Genomic DNA, 26,445 nt, shown 5'->3' with positions numbered 1-26,445 from the left:
CCTCTGCCTAAGACCGGCCCTGCGTGCTAAAGCCATTTTCACTGCAGCTGTAAAAAGGGCCTTTTTCTATTTGTTGTATTAACAGCCATGCACTAATATTGCCATTAGCTCAAGGCCATTAAAATTAGCATGTGTGCACTTATCACTATCCATTTTGTAGGCGGTAAAAGCTCATGCACTATTCCTGTGCTAAACAGCACACTGTAATGTAGATGCACTGATTAGCGAAGAGCCCACTCTGTCCAACATGCCCCCCCTCAAAAAATGTTTTAAAAATATTTGTTAGCACATTCGGTAATATGCCATTTTAAGCTATGTCAGCTGCACGTTAGTGCCTTAATAAAAGGGCCCCTTAATATGCAGTTTAGAACGGCGTTAAGGGCTTTGTAGAAATTTAGCACTTACTAGGTGGTACATGCAAATTAACATAGTAACATAGTAGATGACGGCAGAAAAAGACCTGCACGGTCCATCTAGTCTGCCCACGATAAACTCATATGTGTATACCTTACCCTGATTTGTACCTGTCTTTTTCAGGGCACAGCCGTATAAATCTGTGCAGCAGTATTTCCCATCTCCCAACCACCTATCCCTCCTCCCATCACCGGCTCCGGCACAGACCCCGTATAAAAAGTCTGCCCTCCCCCATCCTAGCCTCTCAACCACCAACCCCTCTTCCCCCTGCCACCCAATTTCAGTTAAGCTTCTGTGGATCCATTCCTTCTGCACAGGATTCCTTTATGCCTGTCCCACGCATGCTTGAATTCCGTTACCGTTTTCATCTCCACCACCTCCCGCGGGAGGGCATTCCAAGCGTTCACCACCCTCTCCGTGAAGAAATACTTCCTGACATCTTTCCTGAGTCTGCCCCCCTTCAATCTCATTTCATGTCCTCTCGTTCTACCGCCTTCCCATCTCCGGAAAAGATTCGTTTGCGGATTAATACCTTTCAAATATTTGAACGTCTGTATCATATCACCCCTGTTCCTCCTTTCCTCCAGAGTATACATGTTCAGGTCAGCAAGCCTCTCTTCATACGTCTTGGAACGCAACTCCCATACCATCTTTGCACCACTTCCATTTTTTTAACATCCTTCGCAAGGTACGGCCTCCAAAACTGAACACAATACTCCAGGTGGGGCCTCACCAACGTCTTATACAGGGGCATTAAAACCTCCTTTTTTCTGCTGGTCACACCTCTCTCTATACAGCCTAGCAACCTTCTCGCTACGGCCACCGCCTTGTCGCACTGTTTCATCGCCTTCAGGTCCTCAGATACTATCACCCCAAGATCCCTCTCCCCGTCCGTGCCTATCAGGCTCTCCCCACCTAACACATACGCCTCCCTTGGATTTCTACTCCCTAAGTGCATCACTTTGCATTTCTTCGCATTGAATTTTAATTGCCAAACGTTAGACCATTTTTCCAGCTTCTTCAGATCTTTTTTCATGTTTTCCACTCCCTCCGGGGTGTCCACTCTGTTGCAAATCTTGGTGTCATCCGCAAAAAGGCAAACTTTACCTTGTAACTCTTCGGCAATGTCACTCACAAATATATTGAACAGAATGGGCCCCAGCACCGATCCCTGAGGCACTCCACTACTCACCTTTCCCTCCTCCGAGCGAACTCCATTTACCACCACCCTCTGGCGTCTGCCCGTCAACCAGTTCCTAATCCAGTTTACCACTTCGGGTCCTATCTTCAGCCCTTCTAGTTTATTCAAGAGCCTCCTGTGGGGAACCGTGTCAAAAGCCTTGCTGAAATCTAAGTAGATGACGTCCATAGCCCGTCCTTGATTTAATTCTCCCGTCACCCAGTCAAAGAATTCAATGAGATTCGTTTGGCACGACTTCCCTTTGGTGAAACCATGTTGTCTCGGATCTTGCAACTTATTGGCTTCCAGGAAATTCACTATCCTTTCCTTCAGCATGGCTTCCATTACTTTTCCAATAACCGAAGTGAGGCTTACCGGCCTGTAGTTTCCAGCTTCTTCCCTATCCCCACTTTTGTGAAGAGGGACCACCTCCGCCGTTCTCCAATCCCTCGGAACCTCTCCCGTCTCCAAGGATTTATTAAACAAATCTTTAAGAGGACCCGCCAGAACCTCTCTGAGTTCCCTCAGTATTCTGGGGTGGATCCTGTCCGGCCCCATGGCTTTGTCCACATTTAGCTTTCCAAGTTGTTCATATACACTCTCTTCCGTGAACGGTGCTTTATCCAGTTCATTTTCAGGTGTACTTTTGCCAGTCCCTCTCGGTCCTTCCCCAGGATTTTCTTCAGTAAAAACAGAACAAAAGTATCTATTTAGCAAATTGGCTTTTTCTTCATCATTTTCTACATAGCGTTTTGCTGTATCTTTTAGTCTTACAATCCCCTTTTTAGTCTTTCTCCTTTCACTAATATACCTGAAGAAGTTTTTGTCTCCCCTCCGTACATTTCTAGCCATTTGTTCTTCCGCTTGCGCCTTCGCCAGACGTACCTCTCTCTTGGCTTCTTTCAGTTTCATCCGGTATTCCTCCCCGTGTTCCTCTACTTGAGATTTTTTGTATTTCTGGAACGCTAACTCTTTAGCCTTTATTTTCTCAGCCACTTGCTTTGAAAACCATATTGGTTTCCTTTTTCTCTTGCTTTTATTTACCCTCCTTACATAAAGGTCTGTGGCCCTGTTTATTACTTCTTTTAGCCTGGACCACTGTCCTTCCACTTCTCGTATGTCCTCCCAGCCCCTCAGCTCCTTCCTTAGGTATTCTTCCATTTTGTTAAAGTCAGCTCGCTTGAAATCCAGGACTTTGAGTTTAGAGTGGCTGCCATCCACATGAGCCGTTATATCAAAACAAACCGTTTGATGTTCACTGTTTCCCAGGTGTGCAGCCACTCGGACATTTGACACACTATCCCCATTCGTGAGCACCAGATCCAACGTGGCTCCCTCCCTCGTGGGTTCGTTCACCATTTGTCTGAGCTGAGCACTTTGGAAAGCATCCACAATCTCTCTACTTCTTTCTGATTTTGCAGACGGAACCTTCCAATCTACATCCGGCAGATTAAAATCTCCCAACAACAGCACCTCTCTTTTCTTCCCCAACTTTTGAATATCAGCGATCAGATCTTTATCTAGTTCTTCCAAATGTGTCGGGGGTCTATAGACAACACCCACGTGGACCAAGGTTCTATCCTCTCTTTCTAAGGTGATCCATATCGCTTCTTCCTTTCCCCACTTCCCTGTCATTTCAGTCGCTGCGATATCATCTCTCACATACAGAGCTACTCCTCCACCTTTACGTCCCTCCCTATCCTTCCTAAAAAGGTTATAGCCTGGTATGTTTACATCCCATTCATGGGAACCATGGAGCCATGTCTCTGTGACTGCAACTATGTCCAAGTCAGTCTCCAACATCAGGGCTTGAAGGTCATGAATTTTATTGCTTAGACTGTGAGCATTTGTGGTCATTGCTTTCCAACTACATTTCCTAGTATGTGTTTTGGGTTTAGTGAATTGTGAGTGTCTTTTCTCTTTGGGTACCTTCTCTTCTTTTTGTTGCCTCTTCCTTGCTTTTTCTGCTTCAATTTTAGTTTCAGGAACATCACAGTGCTGTAGTGGAGCAAAAGAATTTTGTAGTGGCAACACTTGTGCGGGTGGATGCTTCTGTGTCACATGACTAATTCTGCCTGAGCCTACTGTGAGCCATCTGTTCCTTTGTGGTTTTATTCTCTGAGGCAGTGGTGAGAAGTTATGATTCTGCAAAGTCCTATAAGTTGGTTTAATTGTATCTAATTCTTGCATTACTTTATAGAGCTCTTGTTTTAAAGTAGATATCTGAAGACAGATAGGACAAGCTTTAAGTTTCCAGATGATTTGCCTTGAAACTAAAGCAGCACAATTATTGCAGAGAATAAAAGTCATCCTGATTGGTTGAAATGGGTATGAACAGGTGTACTATGTTGGAGTAATAGCCTGCAAGACTGCCTGTGTATGACTGAGGAGTAAAGTTAATGAGGATTTGGTTTGTCTATAAAGGTGTAGAAAACCCTGGGGTGGGTGTGTTGTGGGGAGGGTGGGTGGGATTATAAGTCCCAATGGGTCAGCTTAAGTGCTGCTATCAAGGGAATTCTGTAGCTTAATGGACCCAAATGGTAGTGTCTGATCAAGGACCTTACAGTTTATTAAACTTTTAAAACTACCCTAGATATTAATAACTTTCTTTTTGAATAAATCTAGATATTGCCAATAATTCTAGCAGTTTCAGCTATGTAAAAATGCCCCTCCCCTTTATCAGAGCTTGGCAGGAACAGAAAGAAAGCAAGAAAGACAGAAAGAGGTTTCCCAGTGCTAATTAAATTGATTAAGCAACAAGCCTTAAAAATTTAGGACAAAATATCAGGTAGTTTCTCACCTAAGCCAGCCAATTTGAGAAGTATGGGATTTAGGGGTCAGAATAAACCTGTCCTTTTTGCAGGAGCTTGGTTCTTCAGTCCCAGTACCTAAGCCAGCCAATTTGAGAAGTATGGGATTTAGGGGTCAGAATAAACCTGTCCTTTTTGCAGGAGCTTGGTTCTTCAGTCCCAGTACCTAAGCCAGCCAATTTGAGAAGTATGGGATTTAGGGGTCAGAATAAACCTGTCCTTTTTGCAGGAGCTTGGTTCTTCAGTCCCAGTACCTAAGCCAGCCAATTTGAGAAGTATGGGATTTAGGGGTCAGAATAAACCTGTCCTTTTTGCAGGAGCTTGGTTCTTCAGTCCCAGTACCTAAGCCAGCCAATTTGAGAAGTATGGGATTTAGGGGTCAGAATAAACCTGTCCTTTTTGCAGGAGCTTGGTTCTTCAGTCCCAGTACCTAAGCCAGCCAATTTGAGAAGTATGGGATTTAGGGGTCAGAATAAACCTGTCCTTTTTGCAGGAGCTTGGTTCTTCAGTCACAGTACCTAAGCCAGCCAATTTGAGAAGTATGGGATTTAGGGGTCAGAATAAACCTGTCCTTTTTGCAGGAGCTTGGTTCTTCAGTCCCAGTACCTAAGCCAGCCAATTTGAGAAGTATGGGATTTAGGGGTCAGAATAAACCTGTCCTTTTTGCAGGAGCTTGGTTCTTCAGTCCCAGTACCTAAGCCAGCCAATTTGAGAAGTATGGGATTTAGGGGTCAGAATAAACCTGTCCTTTTTGCAGGAGCTTGGTTCTTCAGTCCCAGTACCTAAGCCAGCCAATTTGAGAAGTATGGGATTTAGGGGTCAGAATAAACCTGTCCTTTTTGCAGGAGCTTGGTTCTTCAGTCCCAGTACCTAAGCCAGCCAATTTGAGAAGTATGGGATTTAGGGGTCAGAATAAACCTGTCCTTTTTGCAGGAGCTTGGTTCTTCAGTCCCAGTACCTAAGCCAGCCAATTTGAGAAGTATGGGATTTAGGGGTCAGAATAAACCTGTCCTTTTTGCAGGAGCTTGGTTCTTCAGTCCCAGTACCTAAGCCAGCCAATTTGAGAAGTATGGGATTTAGTGGTCAGAATAAACCTGTCCTTTTTGCAGGAGCTTGGTTCTTCAGTCCCAGTACCTAAGCCAGCCAATTTGAGAAGTATGGGATTTAGGGGTCAGAATAAACCTGTCCTTTTTGCAGGAGCTTGGTTCTTCAGTCACAGTACCTAAGCCAGCCAATTTGAGAAGTATGGGATTTAGGGGTCAGAATAAACCTGTCCTTTTTGCAGGAGCTTGGTTCTTCAGTCCCAGTACCTAAGCCAGCCAATTTGAGAAGTATGGGATTTAGGGGTCAGAATAAACCTGTCCTTTTTGCAGGAGCTTGGTTCTTCAGTCCCAGTACCTAAGCCAGCCAATTTGAGAAGTATGGGATTTAGGGGTCAGAATAAACCTGTCCTTTTTGCAGGAGCTTGGTTCTTCAGTCCCAGTACCTAAGCCAGCCAATTTGAGAAGTATGGGATTTAGGGGTCAGAATAAACCTGTCCTTTTTGCAGGAGCTTGGTTCTTCAGTCCCAGTACCTAAGCCAGCCAATTTGAGAAGTGCTTTTTGTGTTGGGAATATGGTATGGAAGGCATTTTGGTAGTTGTAGTGCACTTGCTGCATGCTGACACTGCTTCCACACTAACTCCAAGCACAATATTGCTCATTATTTGCAAATATAACAGCAACACCTATGGGCAATTGGTGCTACAGCAGTAAAGTCCCACATTTAGCTTCGGTAACTGCAAAGTTTACTGTAACTTAGTAAAACGGCTCCAAAGAGAATTACAGAGAACTAAAAAGCAAAACAATATCAAAAGAAAAGTGATAGCTGAATCAAGGTTACCACATATCCTGATAAGTAAATCTAGGCCATTTGTCCTCCATAATCTCTGTCCCAGTCACACCCCTTCCCTTATCTCAGGTCCTCTCCAGCTCCCTTCTCCTCCCCAGTCCCTTATCCTGGTGATTGTACCGCCTTCAATTTATTGGGGAAATAAAGGAGGGAATATAAGGAACGTCCAGTTTGCTACTCCCCCAATACCTTCTTCTCTGTACCACAAGGGACCCTTAACAATCGCGCTTTATAAGGAGCAACGATGACACCTACCGTACACAAGGGATTCAGACTCATAGGTTATCAATAGAAATAAAACAAAATAAAACATGGAAAAGAAAATAAGATGATACCTTTTTTATTGGACATAACTTAATACATTTGTTGATTAACTTTCGAAGGTTACCCTTCTTCGTCAGATCGGAAATAAGCAAATGTGTTAGTTGATAGTATATATAAGTGAAGCTTCAAAGCATTTCAATGACAGTCTAGCATTGATAACCTTTAAGAGTGGACTAACACGGCTACTACCACACCTCTCTACTTAAGACTCCCAGGGTGAAACACGACCTGGCCTACCCTTATCGCAACGCACAAATTGTGCAAACTCAGCGCGCCGCCGCGTCACCAAGGAGGTTTGGTTTGGACGTCACAGGCAAGGCGTGCAATGTCCTGTGTGTATACTGATGACGTCAGAAAAGCGACCTACGGATTGCGGCCAGAAAGACCGATTCACTGAATTTTTTTCTTATCTCAGAATGCAACGAGACAGTGTTAAAGGCACAGGCAGACTGATTTTTGGGAAGAAGTATTGTCACGTTGAGGACTATCGTCGTCCTCGCTACCGTTCAATCGAACGGACTACAATTCCCAGAATGCAAAGCTCAGATGCGCAGAGAGAGGAGCGGGGGCGAGCTGCTCTTTTCCCGTTTCCTTCCGGCTGCCTCACGTGACGTGAGCAAAGTAAGAGCTGCCAGAGTCAGAGCGGCAGGCGGAAGTGCCGCGATGGAGGCTGTAGTTTTCATATTTTCGCTCATTGATTGCTGTGTGCTGATATTCCTGGCGGTGTATTTTGTATCCTTTTGATTATTACCCTGAGGCTGATGTCGTTTGCTACTGGGTTGCTTCTGTGGGGAGTCGGATTGGGGGTTTGAAGCCAGTGGTGTTTTTTTCACGATTCCTTTCTCGTGCTGGTTAAAGTCCTAAGAGCTCGGAGCTCGCTCGGTTTCTATAGTAACCCGGCACGCCCACCCCAGAACTCTGGTCCTGTTGGTGTCGGCTCCCTACCGAGCAGCTGTGTGCCGCTACCCCCTCCCCGGCGGTAGATGCTTAGCTACAGAGCTGAGGATTTGCGGGCTGTGTTGTCCGCCTCCACAGATTCTGGCGTGTAAAATCTGGGAGATGAGTTTTATAAATGCCCTAGGCTGATTGCTGTTTGTGATTATTGTATTTTGTCTTTTTAATCGGCAGATCTGCTGATTGGCTGTTCCAACGGAGGATCGATGATGTGGAAGTTTTCAACGATTGCCCTGGTTTATTTATTTATTTTTTTTGTCAGTTACAAGACCAAAATTTGACCCGCAGATGCAGGGCTTTTTTTTTTTTGAGGGGGTACTTGGGGGTATTGAGTACCGGCACCTTTTCTATTGTCTGCAAAAATTGACCGATGGTCCCCCAAGTTTTAATGAAAGAGCTCAGGCCTTACTCAAAAATTCTGCCTTGTTATAGATTCTGTGACTGGATGCAGGGGCCTGGCTATTGTGGGGTGGGGGTCCCTCAATGAGCACCCCACCCCTGAAGGGTGGCCTGGCATTTGAGTACCGGCACCTTTTTCGCTAGAAAAAACGCACTGCAGATGAGACCTGAAACTTTTGGTTTAAGAAAATGTAGAGTTGGGCTTTTTTCTTTTCCCTTAGTGCTTTTGTTGGCTTGATTTCCAAGCACTTACATGCTTATTTATTTATTATATACCGTTTGCCAGCTTGAAAGCTATCAAAGCGGTGTAGATTCGGGTACATTAGGTATGTTTCTGTCTCTGGAGGGTTCAGTCTAAGCTTCTACCTGAGGCATTTTCTGTTAAGAACTAAAGTTTGTTTTCTGTTTTTATTTCTGCTTGCCTGCTAGTGATGAATGATCTACCTTTATTTAAGGGGGAAAAACACTGTTTGGAAGTTATCAATTAAGATGATATTCTGCTGTATAAGGATAATGATGAATATACAGAATTTTCAAGAATGTTATTAACCTGTTTCATCTGATGACACTATTCCTGAACAACATTTGCATATTTTCTTAAATCTCCTGGTACAGCCTACTAGTACTGAAAATCGGTCTTTAATTCTGGATGAACCTTTTCTCTAAAGCTCAACAGGCCACTCCTGGTCATAAATGTTATCGATTTGATGGATTTACTATTGAATGTTATTGTTCTTTCTATGATATCCTTGTCTCTGCACCATTAAAGGGCTATCAAGAATTTTTATCTAGAGAATCCTCTGAAGGTACTTTTTATCAAAGCTAAAATTAAATAATAGGAAAACCTAATAAAGGTCCCGCTATGGTCCAAAATTATAACCTGATCTCATCACTACTGATTGTAATATATGCTAAGATGTTAGCTCTTCAACTAGTGCACCATAAGTTCATAATCAAAATGGATTTATGACCTTAGAAGTGTTTTTCATAATGCTAATAGATAATGTTAATAGGTAAGTAATTCATTGATTGCATCTCTCTAAATTCTGAAAAAGTAATTACATTACAAAATATTTTCTGCAAATTCTAGAAAATTTATGTTGATTATATATTAAGATAACCAGAATCCCTGGGATGATACATTAAACAAGCAGAATTTCAACATTTCATCCAGTGGCATAACCATGGGTGGGCCCAGAATCCCACCCTGTACCTTATTCTCAGTTTCTTTTTCTGGAGACGGGTAGCCAATGTTCAACAGAGGTGTTACCTGATCAAAACGGTGAACAAAATGTAGTTTAACAGCGGTGGATTGAGTCGAACATGTTTGAGGGAGTAGAGGGGAAGACCTGCATAGAAAGAGAGAGTTGCAATAGTCAAAATGAGATATGACATGGGGAAGAAGAATATAAATTGGAGAGAGAGAAAGAAAAGGGTGCACAGAACAGATGCGATACATGGCAAAGAAGAAGAATTGAACAACAGTATCAATTTGTTCTTTAAATGTGAGTTTGGCATTGAGATTGATTCCCAGGATTTTAATGGAGTCCTCTGAAAGGAAGTAAATGAGCATCAACAGAGGGACAAGTAGACAGGGAGCTGGGGTTAGGAAAGAGGATGGACTCGCATTTAGAAGAGCTCAGGAAGAGGGAGTTGTCCTTCAGCCACCTGGAAACGTGATTGAGACAGTTGTTCAAGGAGTTCAGTGAACTGGATAGATCAGAAACATAACAGATTTTGGATGTCATCATAGCAATCAGGGGGTGCATTCTTGTTCTTGGATGATAGTTACAAGAGGAGCAAGGAAGATATTAAAGAGGGTGGATGCAAGAATAGAGCTCTGAGGAACACCTGACTGAAGATGAAGGATTGAGGAATTGGACCTGTCATGTACAAGTTGGAGTGTGTGTTCAGTCCTGGTTCTTGAGCTATCTTTCAGAACAGATCCGGAGATGCCAGTCGAGCACAGTTGGTGAAGGAGAAGAGAGTGGTCCACCAAATCAAATGCAGAAGAAAGATCCAGAGACAAGAGTGGTGCTGATCTAGTAAAGAGCGAATAGTTATGTAGTGCAGAAATACAGTTTCAGTGCTGTGGCTACTGTGGAAGCCAGCCTGAAAAGGATGGAGGGCATTAGTGTTTTCAGTAAACATCCAGCTGGAAAAAAAGCAAGTTTTTCCAAAATCTTGGGGAAAAAAAAAAGGAAGGTTAGAACCTGGATGAAAGTTGGAGGGAAATGGAAATATCTAAGTGAGGCTTCTGAAGAAGGGGCCAATAAGGGCATGCTTCTTTTTTTGTTCTATAGTATCTCTCATTTCAGGCAGTTATATGCAGTGTCTCCATGACTTGAGTCCTGCATCCTCTGGATGGCCTATTGTGACCTTCCTGCAGGTAACAGTATGCAGAGGAGAGAGGTCTTGAACATCCCTATGCATGACCTAACAGTTCCTGGATGGGTTAATGGCTGTTGAGACTTGTACCGTGGAAGTCAATGATTTACTATTTAGCTCACACCTGGTAGCTGAAGGTGAGTTACCTTCAGGACCAGTGAGTATTTCTAGGAGCTCCTTTGGATTCTCCATAGTATGTGGTTAGGGTAGGCGCTCTTGCACAGAGTGGCAGATATGGCAATCTCAAACAGGTGGGAAGTTTCATCTTCTCCAAGAGATAAGTGTGTTTTGGATAAACTCTGGAACTTTATTCAAATTTCAGAGGCTGGCAGGAAGTACTTATGAGAGTTCCTTCCTCACTTCAGGTCCCCTCTTCCTAGTACTGGTCGTGGTTGATCCAAATTCAGAGATGAGCATTTCTATTCAGGCTGCTCCCTACTTCCTCAGGAAGGTAGTCCTGGACAGAAGGTTTGACTGAGGTGAACCCTTTCTTGTGACAGACTTCTCACTGCGTGGTTGGACAGTAGGTAGGGGACTTACATTCTCATTCTAGGTTTCAGAGGCAGTATTAGGTTGATGATGAGCCACATGATTTTTGGCTTTGGGAGGCTCTGAATCTTCCTGTTCTTAGGGTTCCTGTGCAGAATGGTAGACCTCAGGTTGTTCTCTGCATCAAAATACAGGGACATTTCCTCCAGTGGTTACCACCAAATATTCTCTGATTTAATATCCCAGATCTCTCACTTTCAGACTTTGGCCCTAATTACCTGTTGGTCAAGGTGTAGTAAATTCAGATCTTGCCATTTAAGACCAAGTCAGTACAGGAGAGTTTGATTGTAGCCAGGGTTCTGCAGGTGGGGAAACTTTATACTAATTATGTGCTAATAGCCAGATGTGATTATATATTACTCAGAAATTCTGATATGATATTTAATCATTGCTATTTCTCATATATGATTGGTATCTTGTGTTGGAATCTGCATAGAACCTAACAATATCTGAGGAATATAAGGATATTTGTAATTGTAATCCTGAAAATAATTGTTGTCTTTTCTAGTTTCTAGAGAATAGGGGAGCTCTCATGTGTCCTAACACCACATTTTTCTTGTGTCCTTAGAAATCAGGGGCTCAAGACTTCACTTCCAGTGCCCCTATTTGTGCATTCTCCTCAAAAAATTGTTCTTTCTGCAGGTCCCAGGTTCCTGCACAGTAGAACTGTTTGTTGTATTTTGGGCTCAGATCCATACATGTGTCTCCTGGTTCACACTCCTTTCAGGGTGACTTCCCTTAGCCCAGCATCACCAAGCTACTTTGTCTAGGGAGACAGAGCAAGTGACTTCCACAGTTGCCTCTGGCAGGAAATGGATGGGGAATCCCCTTCATGGTTATTTTTCACTATAGAAGTAAACCTAATAGGCTGTGTGGGGAGCATTGATCTTGGGGGCAGCTGAAGTGGTGATAGAGGTTCTAGTGGACAACCAGGAGGTTCAAGGCTAGGCTGAGGACCAGTGTTAGCTATCTAGCACTCTAGCAATTATTTTATTGTTTAATAAAAAAATGTTATACCTCCTGTATGCATGTGATCACGTTCTCTAGGTTGGGAGAAGGTGGTCCAGGTGATGGCAGGAAAGACGATGCTATTTGCCAATAGGACCAAAGCTGAGGGGAGGGTAGTAGCCCTCAGGCATCCTAGTAAGATACGTTAGATTTGGTTTGGATGGAGTTTCCCTGAAGGACTTTGTGGCAGCACACATGACTGACACCGTTATTGGTCTGAGAAGTTTTCTGAGCCAGCCACTTTTGGGATCCTGAAGTGTAAGGATTGGATGAAGCAGCTGTGGCTCTACTGGTGGTCAAGTATGGTACCTTCCTGAGTGGACCTCATATCGGCTTAGCAAAACTTCAAGATAAGCAAGTTCTTTAGCCAAAGAAAGGAAAGCAGGCGTTAGGGGAGCTGAATATCCTTGTAGAACCAGGACTGGCATCCAGTCTCCTGTTCGTGCCTGTTGTGTGTACTTGGCTACTTTCTAATGGGGGGGGGGGGGTGTTTTTTTCTGGTGGCATCAGGCTTTCTCTGCTCCAATAGTTAAAAAAAAAAAAAAAAAAAAAAAAAGTCAATTTTCGATCACCTTTCAGATATTTGTAAGTTTTTTTATTTTAGGGTAGCTCTTTGGTTTAGTGATGTGTTCTAATAAGCTCAGATTCGTCCACAGAACTGGTAGGGTGATCCCACTTAGCAGGAGGAGAGTTTTAAAAGAAATAAGTGTTAAGAGCCAAAAAAATTGAGGGTGTGCCTTGAGAGAAAAATAATAATGGGTGGTTGATTATCACTTCTCCAGTGAGGAAGTACATCATTCTCCCTTTACCATTCTTCCAGCATGCTTGCATCATTTACTTTTACAATCTTGTTTCCCTTGATAGAATATTTTTAACGGAAACACTGGTTTTTCCAGAATCTGTCAAGAAAAATAACATGATGCTATAATACAGAAGGAGAAACAGAATATGTATACACATACAACATATATTTAAAGGTTTTTCCATTGAAATTAGAGATAAAGGCATTTTAAAACAGGATAAGACCATAAATAGAAGCTTGGTACATAAGTATTGACACACTGGGACAGACCAAAGGTCCATCAAGCCCAGCATCCTGTTTCCAACAGTGGCCAATTTAATAATGGTCTTGGGGAAAATATTTCTGGGACAAGCAGCATAAAATGTTTTGTACTTTTTGGGGGATCTTGCCAGGTATTTGTGACCTTCTTATGCTCTGAGTAACTTCATTCCCTTCTGGTCCAGGTATCTGATGAAAGTCAAAGCAGTGTTGTGCAAACGCCAGGCTCAAATGTGTTTTCATGCTGGCCACAGCCATGCTGCAGAGCAGAAGTGATGTCTAGACAAAAGTTAGCTTGGTTAAACCTTTGTCTTTTCATTCTGATTAACTTGCCAGTGGACTGTCATGACCGGTGAAAGTATATTCCTTAACCTTGGTCACAGATAATTACACTTTCAGATTTAGAATGTGACTACATAAATGCAAGAGCCTGCTGCTCAAAACTAAATAAGGTACAGCATCTTTTAAACTCTTTCATGTAGTTAACTGACTAGATTTGCATAATGGTTTCCCTTGATTGTAGGAAAGGACCTTTAAAGCCTTGCTTCTGTGTACTGCAGTCTAGGAAACTGGAGTCCATCTAGTTGGATGGGGTCAGCAGAGAATGGAGGGAAAGAAGAAGGCTGCTGCATTGACCACTGATGGTCTGTGGAGTATCACTGAGGGTAAACTAACTGTAGTTGATACTTCCCCCTCCCCTGGTACTCCAGGCCAGCAAAGGGTACATATGTTACAAGGGCATGCTGTCTAGGGTGGAAGGTGTTATAATAAGATGAAAAAAAATGTATGGGGTTGGGGATAATGAGGAAGCCAGGTTCTGTTTTCCCACTGGGTTTCAAGCTAAGCATCGTTTATGGAAACCAGGATGCAACTCTACTCCAGTGATATTTTGGAAATTGCTAACGAGCCAGTGCAGTAAACTTCTATGCTTTAGCACAGCAGTTTGCTAAAGATTTTTCCATGCTAGTCTTGTTGCCAGTGCACCAAGGCATACACGTTTAGGGTCAATCTGCCAAACAGGGAATTATTCCCTTATTTGTCAGACTGACCCTCTGCAGTACATCCTAATGCACGGTGCAGGGTCAGGTGCTGTTGTTTTCCAAAATGGTGCCGAGGCAGGAGTGAGTGGGCATGACTCCCCCCCCCCCCCCCCGTGTATCTCCAACATGGGGTGGGGGAGGGCAGACGCAAGGTGGATCCTCTTCAGGGTGCAAGGTACCACTTGGGAGACAGGGAAAATCTTCAAGGTGAAGAGTGAGTGGGAGGGGATTCAAGGGCTATGGGTCACCAGGGACATTTGTGGGGTGTTGGGAACATCCAGGGAGGGGACAGTGCTATAGTGAGTGTTGAGTCTGTGTTACTGTCAAATGGAGGTCTTGCCCAGGACCTTCAGTTGGCACTGGTATAGACCAGCGATGGCGAACCTTTCAGAGACCGAGTGCCCAAACAGCAACCCAAAATCTAATTATTTATTGTAAAGTGCCATTCCCCCCTCCACTTCCCTCCGAGTTCCAGGGCCCTCCCTCCCAGTTCCAGGGTCCCCCTGTCCCCCCTCCCTCCCAGTTCCAGAGGGTCCTCCCTCCGAGTTCCAGGGCCCTCCCTCCCAGTTCTAGGGTCCCCCGTCCCCCTCCCTCCCAGTTCCACAGGGTCCCCCCTCCCCTCTCCCTCCCTCCGAGTTCCAGAGTTGTCATCCCTCCCTCCCTCCCTCCGAATTTTAAAAGTCATTTCTTGACATACCTCTTTGGGGACGGGTTACGGCGTCCGGCAGCAGCGCTAAAATGCGTGCATGCTTAGCCCTTCTCTCTCTCTCTCTCTCTCTGAGCTCTGCTCCCGCCCTTGCGGAAACAGGAAATGAGGGCGGGACCAGAGCTCAGAGAGAGAAGGGCCGAGTCTGCATGCATTTTAGCGCTGCTGCCGGCAGCCGTAACCCGTCCCCGACGAGGTAAGTCAAGAAATGACTTTTAAAATTTGAAGGGAGGGATGATGACTCCGGAACTCGGAGGGAGAGGGGAGGAGGGACCCTGGAACTCAGAGGCGACTCTGGCTGAGGCGACAGCTCGCGTGCCAACAGAGAGGACTCTGAGTGCCCTCTCTTGCACGCGTGCCATAGGTTCGCCATCACTGGTATAGACCCATGTACACATGTATCCGGTACATGCTCCCATATTGGCACATATTTTTTGCACTAAGCCTATTTGCATACAATTTGTTTACTGCATTGCGGAGTAAAATTTTGGTGTTATTCTTGCGTAAGCTGTGTTCTAAATGTTAGTACATGGCTATAACACAAGGTTTCTGTATCAGCTGATTAATACTCCCCGGGGCTGGGAGTGCTATGTGAGTCTTTGTATCTAATACTCATTCATAATCTGGTCAAGGCAGGTAACAAAAGATTAGAGTCTTCAAATCACACTGGAATAATACATAATAGAATTCTTTAAGGAACTAAGCAGAGAATTCCAGATTTGGGCTGCTTGATGTCCAAAACATGAAATTAAAACCTTTTAAAATTTAATACCTCTAGGTTGGGAAATACAAGATTTAAATAGTGGTTAGAATGTAGGGATCTATTTAAGGAAGGCAAGGTGAAAAGTGGAGCCACATAAGATGGCATTAGATCATGCAATATTTTAAAAACAAAGCAAGTTTTTAAAATTGAATTTGAGCTTCTGCTCAAAGCCAGTGAAGCTCAAGTAAGACGAGTAACTGTATCATATTTTTGTAATTTATAAAAACTCTTGTCACTATATTTTGAATTAATTTAAATCAGTTGTGTTGTTTTATAGTTAAACCTAGGTAAAGCACATTACAACAATTTGACTTGCTATAGGAGACTGAATCAATACTTTTTTCTAAGCTGCAATTTCCAATGAGAATGAATTTATCTAAGTAGATGTTTTCAGAATATTTTAGACGTCACCTTGTTTACTTGTTTATCCAAAGTCAACATAAGGTCTAAGACTACTCCCAGTATTTTCAAAGCAGATTCAAAAGGAATAACAGTGTTACCCAAGGATAAATGTGAACAAGAATTTGTAAGATTTTGTCCAATTCTCCACACAAGTAAAACATTTTGTGACTATGCTTCATGATTTTGAGAAGTCTGATGTGGTTGGTTCTAATACACTATCATCCTGAAACGGAAGTAGGACCCAGTCCTTGTCCATGGCAACACCTAGCCCCTTAATGTTTTCCTGCTTTCTAAAGTAGGAAAGCAAAAACTTTGTAATTCATTTTCTTATCATAGCTCAAAACCAAAGTCTAGAAATGAAGTAAAAACACCTTTTTGATGTTGCTTTTAACTTCTCTTACTCACTACTACTACTACTACTTAACATTTCTAGAGCGCTACTAGGGTTACGCAGCGCTGTACAATTTAACAAAGAGAGACAGTCCCTGCTCAAAGAGCTTACAATCTAATAGACAAGTGAATGGTCGGTCCGATAGGGGCAGTCAAATTGGGGCAGTCTGGATTCACCGAACGGTAAGGGTTAGGTGCCGAACGCAGCATACTCACTTGCTCAGCACCCATTTTTATAATTCCCACCTTAGTAGTTTGTGTTTCCTTCAGGATTGTTGTTTATAAATTATGATTTTGATTTATGCATCATCATCATCAGTTCAGTGCATGAGTTTTTATTTATATTTGTCTTTTTCTAGTGGGTTCTTCCAGAATTGATTGGTCATACAGCTGTGACTGTGCTAATGCTTATTTCATTGCACTGGTTCATCTTGCTGCTGAACCTCCCTGTAGCAACGTGGAATATATATCGGTGAGTGTGGTAATGGATTCTTTTTCACAGTTAAGAAGCCGATCTCTTAGATTTCATATTAATCCACATTAACTGCAGGTTTTTTTCCCCAGTAAGCTTAGTTTTTGGCAGTAGCTGGATTGTGATTTTGATTCGTATTGGGGGGGGGGGGGGGGGGGGGGGGGCAGTGTCTCAAGTTCAATTTGTTTTGTGCACACCATTAAAGTACTGAACTTCACTTCTAAGCCATGGTATGTGGAGTATGATCTCAGTCTCTCAAATTTACTGCTAACTCTCACTGTAGTTTTTAGCATTGTGCAGAGAGCTTTATTTATTCTGGAGTTTATAAGATGTAACATGGATAGGCAACTTACTGATGTGCTTGAAAATTCCTTTTAACCCAGACTGGCACCCGGAACGATGGGGGATATTTCTGTGTCTTTCTGCCACATTTTCTTGGTCTCTGACTGCATTGCTCAGTATGAAAAGATCTTTCTCTACTCAATGCACAGAATAATCACTTGGCACTGACAGGTCTATTATCAATGCTATTCTCATATTTTTCTCCTTTGCCATAGAGTGGTTTTCTTGCATAAAGGTTTTTTTTTATTGTTTGGAATGGGAATGTCTCTTCATTTTCCATGATTCTCTTATGGTCGTGATCCCAATGCCTTCCTGGTACAGTGATGTGACGTTTACAAAGTTCCTAACAGATGGTTTATGCCACATTATTGTGCCTTGCTGTACTGAAATTTTCCCTAATCAGAATTTCTTACAGAATCTACAGATGTCTGTTCTACCAGTATTTTTTTTCAATGTTTGTTGTGAACTATCTTGTCCATAATCCTTTATCCTGGGCTGCAGCTATTGGTTTTTCATCCTTAGGTTTTAGTTCAGCTCTCCATAGACATTCATATGTCCGGGTTTGGTTTAATGTGTGGTTCCTGGAATAACACTTTGTATTTCCTACTGTATTTGTGCATTTGCCACTTGTTTTTCCTTGTTTGCTGATCTAATTACTTAGAGTGTGTTTTGTTTTTTTTCTTTTGTTTTCAATTTCTTTTGCTTCCTTCCCTATGTGTACTGGTATATTCTCACTTACTCTTTTTATTCTTGAGAATACTCATTGGAAGCATAGCCAGATTGTCACACCAGGGAGAGTGGACTAGGTAGGCGGTCACACTGTATAGACGTGACAGACTGCCTGAAAAATAGGTGCCGGCACCATCGGAAGTTCGTTTTGGGGAGTAGTTGCTCCCCTGGCGCCCCACCTAACTACGCCTCTGATGCTCGTCTATACTTGCTTTGAGAAAAGATGAGGATTTTAGTTAGAATAAGGTTCCAAGAAAGCCAACAGAAATTAGTTGTAAATCGGGTGATCAGTCAGAAAACTGTCTGTGCAGAAGCTGCACTCTGATTAGACACTGTTCTTACAGGAGTCCATGAGAGGCAGACTTATACGGTCTGTGCCAGAGCCGGTGATGGGAGGTGGGACTGGTGGTTGGGAGGCAGGGATAGTGCTGGGCAGACTTATACGGACTGTGCCCTGAAAAGGACAGGTACAAATCAAGGTAAGGTATACACAAAAAGTAGCACATATGAGTTTATCTTGTTGGGCAGACTGGATGGACCGTGCTGGTCTTTTTCTGCCGTCAACTAATATGTTACTATGAGAGGAATTTGCAACTCTTCTCTTTGAGGGCTTCAGGCAGTGTGTGTGCTCCTAGCTGAGAGTCCAAACTGTAGAACTGCGGAAAGAATGGTAAAAAAGCGGAAGGGGTATCTGCTGTCAGGTTGTGTGAACACAAGACACTTTTTACCGCTGCTCAGATGCAAGCTGTAAAAGCCTTCTGAAATCCAAAAAGTGACACCAGCAAAACATTTTTTTTATCCTCCTACTGTATAGCAGAATGAACCATTCCAGTTTTTACCTTGAACTGAAAGAGGGACACCTAAAATATAGAATATACCTGAGATGATAGCCCAGCCCACATGGAAAATGCAGTGCATGCAAGTTTGTCAGGCATGTTCAGTACAGACCTCCTAAAAACTGCAGTTGGTAGACAAGGACGGGAATAATCGAACGGCGCCGGCAAAATAGATTGCCGGCGATCTATTTTGGCAGCGCTGCAAACAGCTGGCCGGAACCGTATTATTTTTTTCGATAACACGGTTTAGCCCGGCCAAATGCCGTGGAGTTCGCCGGGTTTGAAATGGCCGGGTTTGTTTTTCAGCGATAATGGAAAGTTATTTCGGCCATCTCAAAACCCCAGCCAAATTCAAGGCATTTGGCCGTGGGAGGAGCCAGCATTTTTAGTGCACTGGTCCCCCCTGACATGCCAGGACACCAACCAGCCACCTTAGGGGTCACTGCGGTGGACTTCAGAAAAGCTCCCACGTGCATAGCTCCCTTACTTTGGGAGCTGAGCCCCCCAAACCCACTACCCACAAATGTACTGCACCCACTAAAATTGCTCCAGGGACCTGCATACAGCCTCTAGGACTTATTGCTGCTGTATAACTTTGGCACACCAGTTCACACCTGAAGACTAATCTCTCTGAAAAAGTCCTTTCTTGAAATAACCATGTTTACTCACAGTTAACTGCAGATCAGAGGTTGTGCCCCACTGGCAAAGAGTCCCCTGGTACTAAGATTAGCAGTAGGTCAGAGCTGGCACAGTGGTGTACAATGCCCTCTTTCAGCACCATGAAAGGTAAGAACTACGTTCTCTAACGTGGGTAACACAGGAAAGGGAACTAAAACTGGCTTACAAAAATGGCCACTACCGCATGGACTACAACAGGAAACAAAACAGGGCACACTCTGACCCAGTTAGCAGGGGGAGAAAAGCACCAGGGGAATAGAGCCCAGTACCCTACACCCACCACAATGCATTGCTAATGTGACTCTGCAGGGCATCTAACAGAAAAGGTGTCACACTCACCCGAGAGCCACATCGCAACCAGGGAAAGGCTGTCGGAGGATACAACACATTCTGCTGTCATGGAGGTGTGTACGGCATTTGAGGCTGGCATATAGGCTGGCAAAAAAAGGTTTTTAGTTTTATTTTTTAGTTTGGAAGGGGATTGGTGACCACTGGGGGAGTATGGGGAGGTCATCCCCCATTCCCTCCAGTGGTCATCTGGTCAGTTGGGGCACCTTTTTGAGGCTTGGTCGTGAAAATAAAAGAACCAAGTAAAGCCAGCGAAATACTGCTTAACGCCGCTTTTTTTTTTTCATTATCGGTGAAAGCCGGCCATCTGGTAGCCACGCCCATGCCCGCCCATGTCCCTCCTTCGCTTATCTACCGATACGCCCCCTTGAACTTTTGCCGGCGAAGTGACGGGAAAGCGGCGATGCAGTAAAAAATGCCACTTTCGATTATACCGATTTCGCCGCTTTTAAAAAATCGTCGGCCATCTCCCGATTTGTGTCAGAAGATGGCTGGCGATCACTTTCGATTATAAGTTGGAAGGCCAACCCGACCACCAGGAAAACTTAAGCAGTTGCCTGGGGTGGTAAAATATTTTGGGGTTGTTTTTTGAGCGGCGGAAGTCGTAAGGTTTGCTGATTCTAAAATGACACTGAGCGAGTGAAAAGGAGTGCATGGCCACGCAAAGGTGAACAAGTGTACAGGCTGGGGGAAGATCAATTGTCAGGATGGAATGAAATGCACCGCTGGTGTGAAGAGCATAAAGGAGGGAATCAAAGGATTTAGTGGCAACGTACAAACGGGGCTTGAGGAGCTGCAGCCAGACATAAATGAAATAGTGGCAGTACCCTATAGAAAGAAAGAGGAGTAGGGTAAGGACGTTAACTTTACAACAACGTAGTACTGGTGGCCCAATGCGCAAAGCCAAACTAGGCTTGCAACGTTTCATTTAGACTGGTTTTGCTGCTAATGCACAGAGGCTTTTGGCCACTGCTTTACCGTGCACCAAAGCAATGACTGAAAGTCTTATGCTAATGAGCTTGCTTATATTAAAATGAGCTTATTAGCAATTCCATGCAATGCTCAGAGCAACAGCGCACAGTAACTCCCCGTTAGTATGTTTTAATTCTTAGGGCAGGCTGACTTGCCTTCTAATTTCTCCTCAGCAGCAGCAGCTTTTTCTCTCCCCTGTACACTTACCCGGTTGCTTCCTACTTCCAGCCAACACTAAAAAGTCTTTTTTTTTTTAATTCCCCCCACCCCCCTTTCTGGACATGCGCACAAGAGCTGCATCTACTGCATAGCTCTTGTGGGCAAGCAGCAGAAAGTTCTGAGCCCTTTACCGACCAATACTTAACAGTGCATGCTGTTAATGTTGAGTATTGGCTGCTAAAAAATTGGTGCTCCACTTTTTTTTTTTTTTTCTGGCGTTGTAGAGTACAGCACCGCAGTTCTGTGCATCTCCCCCTTTGTTAATAACCATAATGAGGAAATACTTCTTAAAATAGACCTGGAAAATAGTTAGAAATGGAGCAACTTAAGAGTACAAAAGATCCCGAGGTAACCATGGAGGGGAACAGCTTTGACATTATGCAGATGGTATGCCAGCAATTCTTTATAACTGTTGTAAACAAAAACAAACAAAAAAATCTACTTTAAAATAGAATTTGAGAAGGTGCACCAGGCTTTGGGCCCCCAATATAAGAGACCAAGGGGCTCATTTTCAAAAGAGAAAAAGTAAAAAAAAAAAAAAAACGCACAAATCTGCATTTGGATGTTTTTCTTACAGAAACGTCCAAATTGGTATTCTCAAAACCAATTTTTAGACGTTTTTCTATGAAGTCTCTCAGAAGAGCATTCAAATCACAAAGGGGCGTGTTGGGTTTGTTAAGGGTGGGATCTGGGTGTTCCTAACACTTGGTCGTTTTTCTGGCATAATGGAACAAAACAAAAACGTCCAGGGCTATAAGTTGGACATTTTGGTCTAGACCAGTTTTATTAACGAATAAGCCACAAAATAGTGCCTTAAATGGAAAGACACATCAAGGGCCCCTACATACCCCTGCTAATTATGTCCTTTGTCTTCATGTAAAGAAAAGGACGCAACTGTCCAGAGATGCTCAACGAGAAAAGATTTCTGGAGCCAAGTCCGGGTCCTTGACGTCAGCATCTGCATCGATGTCAGTGTCAATGTCGAAGATGGCATCGGGAGCATCGGTTCCTATGGCTGCCTCGAGATCCAGAGACACTGGTAGCAGTAGTGCGTCGAGTGGGTCTCCACCTACCTCAACGCGACTGCTGGACAGGGCCCCCGGGACCAGCCAGTGTCGGATCCAACCCTGAGGTAACATGAGGATTCAACGTTGTCCTTGGCCAAAAAAGCGTCTGCATCAGTCATCCTCCAGGGCATCGAGGGATTTGGTACCTGAGAAGCTTTGGCGCCAGGAGGATCGCTCCCCCTTTATCCAGGAGGTACTGCCCCTGTATAAGTCGTTGGTGAGGCCCCATCTAGAGTATTGTGTTCAGTTTTGGAGGCCGTATCTTGCTAAGGATGTAAAAAGAATTGAAGCGGTGGAAAGAAAAGCTACGAGAATGGTATGGGATTTGCGTAACAAGACGTATGAGGAGAGACTTGCTGACCTGAATATGTATACCCTGGAGGAAAGGAGAAACAGGGGTGATATGATACAGACATTCAAATATTTGAAAGGTATTAATCCGCAAACGAACCTTTTCCGGAGATACGAAGGCAGTAGAACGAGAGGACATGAAATGAGATTGAAGAGGGGCAGACTCAAGAAAATGTCAGGAAGTATTTCTTCACGGAGAGAGTGGTGGATGCTTGGAATGCCCTCCCGCGGGAGGTGGTGGAGAGAAAAAAGGTAACGGAATTCAAACATGCGTGGGATAAACATAAAGGAATCCTGTTCAGAAGGAAAGGATCCTCAGGAGCTTAACCGAGATTGGATAGCAGAGCCAGTAGTGGGAGGCGGGGCTGGAGGTTGAGAGGCGGGGATAGTGCGGGGCAGACTTATACGGTCTGTGCCAGAGCCAGTGGTGGGAGGCGGGACTAGAGGTTGGGAGGCAGGGATAGCGCTGGGCAGACTTATACGGTCTGTGCCAGAGCCGGTGGTGGGAGGCGGGGATAGTGCTGGGCAGACTTATACGGTCTGTGCCAGAGCCGGTGGTTGGGAGGCGGGGCTAGTGCTGGGCAGACTTATACGGTCTGTGCCCTGAAGTGCACAGGTACAAATCAAAGTAGGGTATACACAAAAGTAGCACACATGAGTTGTCTTGTTGGGCAGACTGGATGGACCGTGCAGGTCTTTTTCTGCCGTCATCTACTATGTTACTATGTTACTGGTGCACCTGTCTCCAGGCAGCCAGGACCCGTCTCCCTTCTTGGCCCTATCTGTCTGCAGCCTGTCTTGGAGCCAGCACCCCAGTCTTTCCCGATGTTGACCTTCGATGAGTGTATCAGGGCCTTGCTGACTGAGCTGCTGGATAGCATCTTACAGTGCTGTGCATCTATGTCGAGGTGTGCTTGCGCCTACTGTCCAGCCCACTGTGGCCCCGCCTGGCCCTTAGCCTGCAGTGTAACCCCGGTGTAGACTGCCACCCAAGCTGGTACTCCCTCGATGTCTGTGGAGGAACCTTTGTCGGAGTCTAGGCAGGAGCCGACTCCTCGAAGCCCCTCTCGGGGACATAGCTCCTCAAAGTCTAGGCAGGCTCGATCTCGGCCCTCCCACGAGGAGTTTCTGACCAACACCAATGAGGAACGCTCATGGGAGTTACAGGAGGATCCACGGTACTTCTCAGATGAGTCCTATGGTATCCCTCCAGAAAACAGGTCTTCAGATCAATCTTATTGAGCTCTGGGCGATCTGGAACGCTCTAAAGGCTTTCAGAGTTTGACTGTCAAACCAAATTGTGCTCATTCAAACAGATAACCAGGTTGCAATGTATTACACCAACAAGCAGGGGGTCACCGGAACACGCTCTCTGTGTCAGAAGGCTGTCCAGATGTGGTGCTGGGCTCGCCAACACAGCATGTTCCTCCAATCCACTTAGCTGGCGGGCAAAAACAACAGTATGGCCAACAGACTAAGCAGGGTTATGCAACTACACAGGTGGTCTCTCAATATGGGCATTGCCCACAAGATCTTCCGAGAGTGGGCTACCCACTCGGTGGATCTGTTCACCACTCAACTGAATCACAGAATCCCTCAGTTCTGCTTCAGGCTCACAACAGACTAGCATCAGATGCCTTCCTCCTGCATTGGAGGGGGTCAGGTCTTCTGTATGCGTATCCTCCCATTTCTCTTGTGGGGCTTTGCTGAAACTCAAGCAAGACCATGGGACCATGATCTTAATTACACCTTACTGGCCTCAGCAGATCTGGTTCCCTCTTCTTCTGGAGTTATCCTCCGAAGTACCATGGAAATTGGAGTGTTTTCCGACCCTCATAATGCAGAACAGGGGATCTCTTGTACATCCCAACCTTCAGTCTCCTATCCTCACTGCCTGGATGTTGAGAGCCTAGAATTTGCTTCTCTCGGTCTGTCAGAGGGTGTCTCCCAAGTCCTGCAGGCTTTCAGGAAAGATTCCACTGTGGTGTTCTTTCAAATGGTGGAGGTTTGCCGTCTGGTGTGAGGGCAAGGCCCTAGATCCTGTTACTGTCCTAAACAGTCCCTGCTTGAATACCTTCTGCACCTTTTCAAGTCTGGTCTCAAGACCAACTTTGTAAGGGTTCACCTCAGTGCAATTAGTGCTTATCATCAGCGTGTAGAGGTAAACCCATCTCTGACAGCCTCTAGTTGTTCGCTTCATGAGAGATTTGTTTTTGTCAAAGCCCCCTGTCAAACCTCAATGTCGTTCTCACTCAGCTAATGAGAGTTCTTTTCGAGCCGCTGAATTCCTGCCATCTGAAGTACTTGACCTTGAAGGTCATTTTCTTGGTGGCTGTTACTTCAGTTCAAAGGGTCAGTGAGCTTCAGGCTTTAGTATGGATCACCTTATACTTAGTTTCAACACAAAAGAGTAGTCCTCTGCATGCACACTAAGTTCCTGGCAAAGGTTGTGTCTGAGTTTCATCTGAACCAGTCGATTTGTATTGCCAACATTCTTCCCTCAACTTCAAGCCCTTCCTGGCAAGAGTACCTTGCACACCTTAGACTGCAAGCGAGCATTGGCCTACTATGTGCAGTGGACAAGGCCCCACAGACAGTCTGCTCAACTTTTGTTTCTTTTAATCCCAACAGAATGGGGGTGGCCTTTGGGAAATGCAGTCTCTAATTGGCTAGCAGATTGCATTTCTTTCACTTATGCCCAGGCTGGGCTGACACCGGAGGGTCATAGTGTCAGAGCCATGGCTGTGTTAGTAGCCCACTTGTGGTTAGCCTTCATTGAAGAAATTTGCAAGGCTGCGACTTGGTCTTCAGTCCACACATTCACATCTCATTACTGCCTTGAGCAGGATACCCGACGCAATAGTCGGTTCGGGCAGACAGTGTTGCAGAATCTGGAGTCTACCCCCCCCCCCCCAGCCCATTTTATTCTGTTTCAGGCTGCACTCTCAGTCAGTTTGTATATAGTTTCAGGTTGATCTGAGTTATGCCATTGCGAGGTCCAGTTGACCAGTGTTTGTTTTTCTGTGAGCCTGGATGCTAGGGGATACCCCACGTGAGAATTTAATGCCCTGCTTGTCCTCTGAAAAAGCGAAGTTACTTACCTGTAGCAGGTATTCTCCGAGGACAGCCGGGTTTATATTCTCACAAACCCTCCCACCTCCCCTAGGAGTTGTCTCCTATTTTTATTTTTTATTGCTGTAGTCTTTAACTGCGGTAGCCTCGCACGAGCAGCAGGTGGGAAGGCAGGCACCCGCGCATGCTCTGTGGAGCATGTCTCGCGTTCCACAGAAGCTCTTATGGCTTGTTATAAAGACCGGACTAGGCAGCGCGGCGCCGCATTACATACTTGTGAGACTATAAGCCCTGCTGTCCTCGGAGAATACCTGCTACAGGTAAGTAACTTCACTTTCCTGTATCACTATTTGCAGTTTAGTTGGGATATGGATGCCAAAAGTTTGTATTTTTTCCAGTGTTCATTTTCTATCAAAAAAAAAAACAAACAACTAAACGTACTTATAATATCTGACAGCACTTTAGAGAGGACATAGTGACATTTGGAAAAACATCATCTGCAAGAAGAGCAGTTCTATTCTAAATCAGGCCCTTCACTTGTTTTAAAAGTTTGGTTATAAGACAATCCTATGATTACCTAGCAAGTCTGAATAAAAGGGAGGATGGGAACAGACATCTTTCTATGTAAAAGAAAGAGTGCAATTAACCTTAATTTGGGCCTTTGGAGAACAATAGAGAGACTGCACCCAGTAAGCAAACTTGGGCTCAAAGCCAAAAATTTTCAGAGTTAAATAATAAAAAAAAGCCATTCAGTCCTGTCAGATGCCTTTTCTTCATCTAACAATATTAACAAAAATTCTATGGCTCTGATTAGTATTTTATATTAAGCTAATAAATGCCTTGCTGTCATTACATTCTTAACTTCCCATCATTTACTATGGAGGGCTTTTCATACATCTGCCACCTTTTCCCAGAAACTTATAACTGCTCCCTTCTAAGCCTATCCTCAGAGCATCAGATCACAGCTCTTTGTTACAGAACTGTCCATTTAAGAAGGTTTATTTCTTGTTACAGATGTAGATATTTGTGATCTAACCAGGATCCTAGCTATCCCCTAAGAGTAAAGGGTTGTTAGTTTACC

The 26,445-nt window shown here is 44.4% G+C and overlaps 1 protein-coding gene across 1 annotated transcript in view; it reads left to right on the top strand.

Moving 5' to 3' along the window:
* Positions 1-7,233: 7,233 nt before the first annotated feature.
* CNIH4 (cornichon family AMPA receptor auxiliary protein 4) overlaps positions 7,234-26,445 on the top strand; it is a 39,967-nt gene continuing 20,755 nt past the window's right edge. The window contains exons 1-3 of the mRNA XM_030194640.1: positions 7,234-7,351; positions 13,361-13,429; positions 16,638-16,750. Coding sequence (XP_030050500.1) covers positions 7,283-7,351; positions 13,361-13,429; positions 16,638-16,750 — 251 coding nt within the window. The 5' untranslated portion in view covers positions 7,234-7,282. The remainder of the gene's footprint in view (positions 7,352-13,360; positions 13,430-16,637; positions 16,751-26,445) is intronic.

Source organism: Microcaecilia unicolor, chromosome 3, assembly GCF_901765095.1.
Source record: "Microcaecilia unicolor chromosome 3, aMicUni1.1, whole genome shotgun sequence".
NCBI lineage: Eukaryota > Metazoa > Chordata > Amphibia > Gymnophiona > Siphonopidae > Microcaecilia > Microcaecilia unicolor.
This window is presented reverse-complemented; position numbering and strand designations above follow the sequence as displayed.